Source organism: Coffea arabica, chromosome 1c (genome assembly GCF_036785885.1).
Source record: "Coffea arabica cultivar ET-39 chromosome 1c, Coffea Arabica ET-39 HiFi, whole genome shotgun sequence".
Classification (NCBI taxonomy): Eukaryota; Viridiplantae; Streptophyta; class Magnoliopsida; order Gentianales; family Rubiaceae; genus Coffea; species Coffea arabica.
The window spans coordinates 47592618-47603348 of NC_092310.1; the positions used below are offsets into that span (position 1 = coordinate 47592618).

The window sequence follows — 10731 nt, forward strand, 5'->3', positions numbered from 1 at the left end:
TCTATGTCTAGAAGAAATTAATCAATCCAATCATTAGCCACAACACCTCACTCCATATCTAAATTTGAACTTTAATTTATTTGGCTCAGATAAAATTGATTGTCAGCCTTTGGGATGCATTAATTTGAAGGTGAGATCTATCTGCATTAAGTCTAATCTTCAATGAACATGAAATCCCTTAAATATCGAGCTAGATTTTTCTTTTCTTTTTTTTAGTTTTATCTTATATATGTAGCATGGTTAGATTAGTATCTAAACTGCATGTTTAAAGATTCTTCAAATTTTATTTTATAACCTTGAACAATAGAAAAAAGCTGCACATTTTCTTAAGAAAGCAGATTTGCCATTGAAATTTTACATGTGATAAAAGTGCACCAAAAATAAAAAAGACCAAGTTTGTGTACATTATGTATTTACGTGTGTACACAATAAAAGTACAAAAGTTTCATCTAATAGAAAAATGCAACCATTGATTTGGTTTAATGGCCCAATAATGACCTCCTGGGCTGATTTGTGGAGGGGGCATAGTGATAGATTTATCTTATCAATTTTTTTTTTTTGGGAAATGTTACTTGCACTCCTATCATTTGTTTAATCATGTAGTCTAATAAAATAAAAATTATATGATTAAATTGACAGTGAAAGTATCAATAACAAAAATGGGAGTGCAGATAATATTTATCTTCTTTTTTTTGAGGTTTAATTTGTGAGTGTGTTTTTAGTACACTGTCAATGTATAATTTTTTTACACTAACAGATTTAGATTATACCACATAATATAAATTTAAATTTAAAATTCAAATCATGCGCATATATCATACGTTCGTAGTTGCTAGTATAAGAAATTCACTATATTGTAAGCACATAAAAAGTTAATCCTTAATTTATATGTAAACGATTCAAATTATCTCGCGTTTGACTTGATACAAGTCCATTTAAATTTGCCTCGAACATAATTAAATTAGGATAACTTTTTTATACATTGTCAATGTAAGAATTAACTTTTTATACACTGATAGTATAGCGATTAAATTCATATTAACCATTGAAGGTACTATTGCAGCCTCTGGAGAGAACCACTGTCGCCCACCCATCAATTTTGCCCTTTCATTAACCTTTCGAGAATTTAGGAAAATTGTTGTTGCATGAGGAGTGAGGACACCAATTTTGCCTTTCCATCAACCCTTCGAACATTAAGGAAAACTGTTGTTGCATGAATATGGTTTGCTATATTTGCACGCTTTAAACTCCGTGAACGACTCCTTGAAATAATGTGCATCCATGCCCATCGTGATTCATTGATCTCTATACCCTTGTTGAGATGATTGTTGAAATTAGAGCAAATTGCTTGGTTATCCACTAAACTTTTGAAATGGTATAGTTTTGATCATTCAATTTTTAAAAGTATGATGTTATAAATTCAACTTCTAGTTATGTGTATATTTTGAGTTACTCCGTTTATTTTCACTGTCAAATCTATTTTTAAAATGGTATATTTTGATTCGTGTGAGTCTTTAGATAAGGCAAATTTGACGATGAAAATAAATTGAATAGCCAAATTAAAATTAGAGCAAATAACCAAATTGAAATGGTATAGTTTAGATCATTCAATTTCTAAAAGTATGATGTTATAAACTCAGCTTCTAGGTGTGCATATTTTGATTCATATTGTCTATTTTAACGGTCAAATTTGCCTCTGAATTATGTCTCGTGATTCGTGCGAGTCATTAAATGTGGTGGACTTGACGTAAAAATAGATCAAGCAGTCCAAAATATAAACCGAGTGGGTAATTTTATGGATTAACTTTTTATATACTAACAGTGTGGTTTTTTTTTTTTTTTTTTACACTAGCACTAATAGTTTTGAATATATACCATTTGTGCATGATTTGAATTTTAAATTTGAATTCATATTACGTGGCATGATCTAGATCAACTGGTGTAAAAAATATTATACATTGACAGTGCGTAAAAAAGTTATCCTAATTTTATACTCCTAAAAGTTGAGTGACGAAAAATACACCATTTCAAAAGTTTAGTGGCCAATCGGGCAATTTGGTCTTGAAATTATTAGCCCATTAGAATATCTCATGTCAAAGAAAAAATAAATTTCATTGAACAATTGGAGTATCTTATGTGAAGAGAAAAAGAAATCATTAAACTATTGCACTACGTCAAACCATGCAACTTGACTTGAGGGATATTTCTTGGAAATTGCTTAATTTATGTCATAGTCAAGCCCACATTCTTTCCATTGGTTACTTGTTATGCAGAAACTTAGATGATGCAATCATGCAACCATTGCATTTTTTTTTTTTACCTTCCATATATTTTTAAAGACAATTGGCATAACAATTCACTTTCTTCTTGATGCATTCTTTCCTTTTTTTTTTTTTCCCAAAGAAGAACAATTACGGATTATATAAGCATCTAGTAATTTTTTCTCTTGCTTTTTTGAAGTGGGTATTAATCAGAAAGGGCAAAAAAATCACTTGTGATTTAGGAAGGCATCTTGCAATAACAATTATATCGAATCTGTTAAATTAAAGTTGATCCTTATATTTTATTCGGCAAATTCCCTTCCAGTTTTTGCCATCATTTATTACATCATTGAAAAATATGAAGTAGCAATTTCGGCAAATTTTTGACCTAAAATTCCAGTCCTAGAATACAAAAATCGTTATTTGATAATGATGTTGAAATATCTAATGTGGAATTTTAATTCATCAAAGGCCTGAAAACAGATATGAAACTGGTTTACCCTACTTAATAAATTTGTTTTATCCCCTATTCGTTTCTTAAATCTTACCCCCTCCCTATTAATTTTTTTTTTAAAAAAAATATAATTCCACTGTAAAAAACCATCACTAGTTAAAAGATTCAGAAGGCCAAATAAGAAAACAAGTATTAATTAATCTCAGAAAATGTGAAAAAAAAAGAAAGGAATTAGAAATCTTTTATGGTAAACTTCTGTAGAAATTCAACAAGCAAAAAGCCAAAAACCAAGAACAGAAAATAAGAAATGACGTTTCCAAAGGTGCCCTCAAATTTCGTGTTATCCGAAATCTCCATCCCTGCATGTAATGTAAGCCACGTGTATTACCGCATATGCTAAGATCAGCAATGGCACCACCATGTTCAAAACTCCACACACATATAAGAAAGTTCTGACACAAACAATTTGGCCAATTTGCCAATTTGCTTTCTTTTCTAACTGTCCAAAAATTGAACAAAAAAATTTCAAGAAAAAAAAAAAAATCAGACCATATGGAAATTATAGTAAATACTGAGTCTCTTTCCTATGTTAAGCTTCTTCCTAAACCTTTATCTCCAGCTGTAGTATTCCCATCTAGAGCTAATGTTTTGTCCCATAATTTTAATTGTTTGCCTAGAAAGCTGCAATGTAGTGCTAAGCAGTTGAGAAACTGGGGAGCCATTTATGCTTCTGGAGCTGATAGCAGTTCAACAAATGTTGTTGAGAAATGGATTCTTGAACCTATAGGTTAGTAATCTATCGTCCCTTTTGGTTTTTTGTTCAGTGATCAAGGCAATTTAGCACAGGCAATCATTGAAATTATTGTTCTAGATGATGAAATCATATGCTGAAGAGTAATTGATGAAACTGTCTCATGGTGGTGTTTATTTGTTTCATATGCTTACTTTGTTAGGATCAGTTGAAGTCTTGTAGCTTCTGCCTAGAACTTTTTCCGTTGTTTAATTACCTGGTGTGAAAACTGTCTCATCAACAAATGCTAAAGAATTATCAATAGAAACTGTCTTATAGCCAAATGCTTAATTGCTTTCATTTGCCTTCCTTGCTGGGATTAATTGTAGTCTTATAGCTTGTGCGTTGAACTGTTTCTGTCGCTATCAGCTTTCTTTCTTGCTGAATTTGTTTAATTACCTGGTGTGAAAGTTTTGAAAAATATCGATGCCAGTATATTTCATGAGTTTTGAACATTATGGATTAGTTTTTAGTGTTTGTAGGTATAAGAAGAGCTTTTAGCTACCCTCGAGTAATTATATTTGATCATTAGACAGCAATTTGATAATTTCAGATGACTACTTTGTGATGTATTAGGTGACGGTGATACAAAGCACCTAGGTGAAAAGATTGCAATGCCAAATGCATTTGAGATAGCTTCTGTAAGTATACGAATTGTCAGCTTTTGAGCGTTTATCATGATAAGATATTGATGGAAATTTTTTGCTATGATTCAGAGTGTGATTACTATAGGACGCACTGCTGACAAGGTGGATGTGGCCATTCCCGTCCCAACAGGTAGTCATATTCACCAGGGCTTAAGCTCTTTTACGAATTCCTTACCTAATCTTTGCAGTTGATACTTACATCTTGTGATGTTCATTTGATTTTTCCAGAGCATGACTAGTAATGAAAACATAATAGCGCCTTTCCTTTTTAAACTATAAGATGAAAACAATAATATGGTAATTTACATGGTTTTAGTTACTTCACGAGATCTGATTCATCGCGAAGTTTTGTCTATGTGATTACTCAGACTTTGAAATTTTAGTTTTGGAGATCTTAAATCCTGGTGCACTTCAAAGATTATTATTGCGTGCATCTATGCATTAGGCCTATATCACTTTCTTAGTCCTCACTATCCACAGTAGTTTCAGATCTCGAGAAATAGACTGCTATAAATTTTCTCAGGATTCAATTGTTTGAAGACTATATACCTAAATAGTTATGTGATTTCTGAACTAATATTTGCTATTGCATGTATCAACCTGTGTGTTCACACGGGCAAAAACAGTATCTGGTGTGCATGCCAGGATTGAGAAGGCAGAAAAGAGTCTCGTGATCACAGATTTGGACAGCACAAATGGTACATTTATTGATCAAAGGCGCCTCAAACCTGGTGTTCCTGCTTTTGCAGTACCTGGGAGCAGAATTACCTTTGGTATATTCTTTTCTGTCCCGATTTTATTTGCCTTTTCTGATTCTGAAATGAGTGGTGTTGTTGACAAGTTTGATTCTTATAAAATAATTAGGATATTTAGTTAGAAATCCCCCGAAGTCTTCTTGCAAATCCTGTTGAAACCTTGATAAAACTCTACTTCCATAAACTTATATATCTAGTGGAATGAGAATTGATTTGATTGTATTTGGCTAAACTGTAGGCATAGATGCAGAGAGTCACACCCCTTGCCTTTTTCCTCATTTTGCCCTCCAACCTATAACATGTAACAAGATGAATCCTTCCCTCATAGGTTGCCATAAGTCCTAATATTCTCGCATAACAGTAAAATCAAATGGTGCAGATCATTCCAAAAGATGTAGTAGCAGAACTTTGCTAAGTATTTCCTGTGCGCCTTGGCTTGTTCATTTTTTGTTTCACTTATCCAAAGATAAGCGGTATTTCATTAATTGTAAGCAGCTTAAACCTGGCGTTGCTGCCACTGATTCACCTGAGGGTAAATTAATATCTTGAAGCCTATTCTTATTGGCTCCCGGTTTATTTTTGTCATTCAGCTTTTGATATAAAAGGTGTTGCAGAAAAGCTTAAGGTCTTCCCGAATAAATAGCATCTATGAAGTATGGGGTCAAGTTTAAAGTCCTGGCGGAACAGGACTATTACTGCTTAAACCTGATTTATATGAACATGAAGGTGCTTCTGCATAATTGTGAATTCAATAGTTTATTGTTGGATCAGAGCAGCCTGAGTTGGTACTCGGATTCAGCAATGAATAGATGGTAGTATTACCATGACAATAATTTCAATGATGCCACAGGAAAAAGTTGTGCACTGTCCTAGAATCATGAGCTGATCATTTTATGATCTCCATTCACATTCAGAAGCTTTGTATCGGCAGTTAAGCTCTAGGCATATCTGATAACATATATGAAGCTCTCTATTTAAGTTACAATGGTCAAATATTTTTGATCAGTTGAATATTCTGAAGGCATGATTAAGACTTATCTACTTACCATGCATAGTGCTTTAGCAAGATTGCTTGAAAAGTGCACTGGTTTCTATTGATAATAACTACAAATAAGAAAGATGAGGAAAAAAAAAAAGATGCTTGTGAATGTACTCCAAAACGAGACCTTCCTTGCAGCAGTGTAAGGTTAAAATTGAATGCACTGGTTTTCATGAATCAGATTGGTATTGCTGAAGCAATATAGGAATTTGTACTGCACTATCTGAATTGATATAATGGGTGGCCAGGACATGATTAGTAGCTGCTCTAGTTGAATTTGTTATACTCAGACATGTGATTCCATTACAATCACGCTCATGGAATCAAACTTTCAAGAACATTGCACTTTGCAGGCTGCCTTATTTTGTATTGAAGGAGTAAGCTTTCTTTCAGATGTCTCGTACTGTTTGTTGACAGAACCACTGCTGCTTTTTCGTTCGATATATCAAAACTGCTGCAGATTTGTATCCTATACCAGTAAACATTCTAGACAAAAGAATTGCTACAGGAATTGCTACAGAATAGAAGAGTAGTGTGTGGTTTTCACCATGAGAAAAGGCGTTGGATCGTTCATTCTTCAACTCGAATTCCCTTTCTCGTCCCATTAGAATTCTGTAAATGGAGACTTTTACGAGAGTCCAAAAATTGCATGGACGTGCAGTATCTAAAATGACAGAATCCTCTTCCATTTGTATATCTCTTGCTATTTGCTCTATTGAATGTTTTTCTTCATGCTCAAAGGATCGTTTCTACTGTGCAGGGGACGTGCATTTAGCAGTATTCAGGGTCTCAAAGCTTGAGGTAGAGGAACCTAGCAATGAACCAGAAGCTGAAGCTAAAGTAGAGGAGGGAGCAGACAGCAACTGAAGAATCCACAGTTTTGTTCTTGGAACTTCCATCTGTAATTACGCATAGAATAAAAGGTTCCGTGCTATTTGAACAATTACATTTCTGCAGATGTACAATTTTCGATTACCGATCAAAAGCAAAACAAAGAGAATTAAAGAAATATCTATAGACTTATTTGAATCAAGTCAACTCTGGCAATCTCTCCCCCAAAAACCTTATGCATTGTTGCCAAATATTTGGGTCTGGAAGCGATAGTCTCTTGCTTAAAAAGATAAAGTACCAAAACAGGTTCATTGCTTACATATATCAGCAAGTGTTAGTCCTACCGTTATGATGCTTTTATCAACTTATAATGTTTAGTGCTTGTACCAAATAAGAACTTTGAAAATGAATCACACTCTTTAACCAAATTAGGTTGGAAGCCTGAAAGGCTGTCAGGAAGGAGAGGCCGCAGGTTCCGGCCGGCCTTCCAGTAAGAATGTACCTTCCAGCAAAGGGATTCTCCGATTCATTTTTGCGATTAGTAGCAATCTCAGGCGCAATTCTGTGGACCAAAATACAGCGTGCACATTCAACCTATAGCTTGAATTACATGCTTTATGCCCTAAGAGTTTTCCAAACATCAAGTAGAAAATTAGAATCAGGCACTTTGTTAAACAGCTTGTCACACTTAGCAATGTTAATGCAGTCTAACATCCAAAACTCCACAAGTCAAAGTCCGTCCAGATCTATCGTAGGGCATCAGCAAATCTTGACTGTTAAGCCCTCTATCAATGCAAATAGGATCATGAAATTGCAAATGGACATGTTCCTCTCCCCCCTTCCACCTTTTCTTCCCACCAACCAGTAGAGTGATCTAGAAACATACTTCTTAAAACATACAATGTTCACTACCAATGCTCGTGATTGTATACCATAGTTTGCTTCAAGCAACAAAATAGACTCAAGATCTTAACCTTTATGTGCCTTCCATTCATTAATTTGTAACATGTTATGCCAACATAAGTCAAACTGGTATGATAAAACTTCAATATTTCACATTTTAATACCGATGCCAAATTCAGATCACTGTCAAAACAGAAAAAGCAAGGAAAATAAAACCTACCAGCACGGAACTGAAACAGTTGTAGACTTATAAGTCAATTCTGCAGATAAGCGGAGGTATGCCTAATTGATATCACATAGTTGATCGGGTTTGAACCTCTCAGCTCAGAAGAAAGCACTATTTTATAAGTAAAAGGGTTAAGAGAAACGACGGTTGAACCCAAAATACAGTTCACTATTGCTAAGAGACAGCAACCATATGATTAATATGTCAAAAGCGATATTAAGAATTAGGAGACACCTAGAAACTAGACCATAAGATAAATGATTAGAAAACAGAGAAACTTCAATAGCAGGCAGATCTTAAAGACAATCAGAAGTTCTCTTCAAGCCTTCAATTTCCCACTCACCCTACGCCTGTTGTGCCAGCTATTCCTGTCACCGCCAATTTGATTTTTCTTAGCTGCAACTGAACATTGGTCACTCCGGCCAGTTTTTGAACTCATTTCAGTCTGGAGCTTACGCCTCCTCATTCTGTTTTCCAATCTTAAGCCTCGCAATGCACGTACCCTCTTCTCAATCTCCAATGCTTGAGAGAAGTTCCAGATCCTGACAACACCTTCTTCACCTCCGCAAACGATACGATCAGGACCAACATCCACTGAGAACAAATTACTCCCGAATCCATGAAGCATCCTCTGTGGAGGCTCTACATTTTTCTCATCCAGGCGAACAACCTTGGAAGATTTTTTAGTCAACGAATCCCTGCTCATCTTCAAAAGCTTTCTGACATCAATCAGTGAGAGCTTCCCATCACTAGATGCTGAAACAAGCCAAGGGAACTCAAATGCAAGAGAAAAAACAGGACCAGTGTGAGGAATCCATTTTGCGATCTTCTGAACCTTACAACCCAAATTAGTAGTAACCTCAAACATATGAATGGCTCCATCTTCACCTCCTGTAAATAACAGCTTTCCAGTGTGACTTCGTGCCAAAGAATAAGAATTCCCAACATGAGCATTGTTGATAGCAGCAAGTTGCATCCCTGTATTAATGTCCCAGATATAAACATCTGAACCTGCAGCAGTTGCCACAGTATTTTCATGAGGAACAAGGCTCCAAACCCAGTCACTATGCGCCAGAACATTCAGACATTTCAAAGTAGATCGATCCCAAATACGTACTGTCATATCCCAAGAACCACTATAAATCCTAGTAAAATCCAACGCAGCACATGTAATTGGCCCCTCATGCTCCCAAAGACGGAATTCCAAGTTTTGGTTTTGAGCCTTCAGGTCAAACAGATGAGGATTTCCATCCTCTGTCCTCCACCCATGTATAAATCCATCTGTTCCACCAGCTACCAAGAGTCTTGCATCAGCAGCAACAGCACGAATTGTGCAGCCAAGAGGGCGGGACGATGCAATAGACAACCCTTCTTCCATGTTCCACATCCGCACTATCTGATCATACCCTGACGTAAAAATAAGTTTCTTCGATGCCAGAACAAACACAGTTCTCACAGCTTCCGTGTGCCCATACAGCGCATCAATACTATAACGACCCAGAAATGTTTTACTACGAAACTCCCTCTCCACGAAGAGCTCCTTCCACGACCTCTCATCTGTATCCTCCAGCTCTAAGGCTGGAGTTATCGGATGCCCCCACCTCTCACAATAGAAGTCCTTCCACACATCATGCTCAGATGCAAGCCAATACAAGAATTTACTAACACAAGAAACAATCCCAAGCTCCTTAGGGTCTAAGCAGTTGAGGATTTCAGATATCAAGGCTTGAGGAAGATCAGTAATCGACCGACACGAATTTGGCAAAACCTCAGCAGCAGGCACCAAGTTTTCGCTAGTTGAGCTCGAGTTCCCACCTTTTGCATGAAAACTTGATTTGGGTTTTACTTTTCCAAACTCAAATATGACTTTCTTTTGATTGTTAGATGTAATTATTTGATCAGTATCAACTTCTTGATCAGCAAAATTATCTGAAAAATCCGCTAAATCCTTTTTCAAACAAATCCCAGTATCCTTTTGGCATTCAAATGCCATAAAAATGTTTTTGCTCCTAAAGATCTAACCTCCAAAAAGGAACCTTAAACCTAACAATATATACAAACAAATTCCCTACAATCAGCAAAACTACAAAAACCCAATTCAATCACAACCTCAAGGTTCAAACTAAAGTAGAAATTCAACCTAAAGAGAAAACCCAAGTCACCAAATTACAAGAAAACCTTGTAAAAAACACCCAATTCAATCACACCCCGTAGAAGATCAGAAAAAAGTATCCTAATTTAGAAAGTCAAACTCTAGTTTTACAAAGACTAATGATTACTGGAACTACTCTCAAACTCGAGTTATATATCTTTTCAGATTGTACACGATTTTCTTGACAAGAAAATCAAAGGGTCGATGAAATGTTGTCTTCAAAAATTAAAAATGAAAAAAAGCACAGAAATTCAAAGAATAAAAGAGGAGATGAGAAACCGCTAAAGGGTGTGAATTGAAATTGAGTGCAAAGGGTACCTTTCTTTAGGGAAGGATGGCTATCTCCTGTTTTGATTTTGATGATTTTTCTTTTGGAATTTGGAAAACAAAAAAATTGGTGGAAATCGAAGAGAGAGAAAAGGCTTTTCAGGGTCTCTGGAAACCGTCTTGTGGCGCAAGCGTACAAGTACATTCTCTTTTTTCTTTACCCTTTATTCCACTTTTCTCTTTTTTATTTTTTCCCCTGTTATATTAGTTAAATTATAATAACCTCCCTTAAAGTTTGAAGGCATCATTAAAAATACAGTTTTGGTACTCAAATTTAGACACATGAACGATTTTAGTCTCTAAATTTTAGACAAAACTAAATCTAATACCTAAACTATCAACTTTT

The 10731-nt window shown here is 35.4% G+C and overlaps 2 protein-coding genes across 2 annotated transcripts; one reads left to right on the top strand and one right to left on the bottom strand.

Annotated features, from left to right (window-relative positions):
- Positions 1-3152: 3152 nt before the first annotated feature.
- Positions 3153-6979, top strand: LOC113725200 (zeaxanthin epoxidase, chloroplastic-like). Its single transcript, XM_072074239.1, has 5 exons — positions 3153-3502; positions 4082-4146; positions 4222-4282; positions 4779-4925; positions 6707-6979. Exons 1-5 carry the CDS (start codon positions 3268-3270, stop codon positions 6811-6813), a joined length of 615 nt encoding a protein of 204 aa, XP_071930340.1. The 5' UTR covers positions 3153-3267; the 3' UTR covers positions 6814-6979.
- A 1025-nt stretch (positions 6980-8004) lies between these two features.
- On the bottom strand, positions 8005-10501 carry LOC113725210 (F-box/WD-40 repeat-containing protein At5g21040-like). Its single transcript, XM_027248231.2, has one exon. It carries the CDS (start codon positions 9897-9899, stop codon positions 8226-8228), a length of 1674 nt encoding a protein of 557 aa, XP_027104032.2. The 5' UTR covers positions 9900-10501; the 3' UTR covers positions 8005-8225.
- Between the last annotated feature and the right edge of the window lie 230 nt (positions 10502-10731).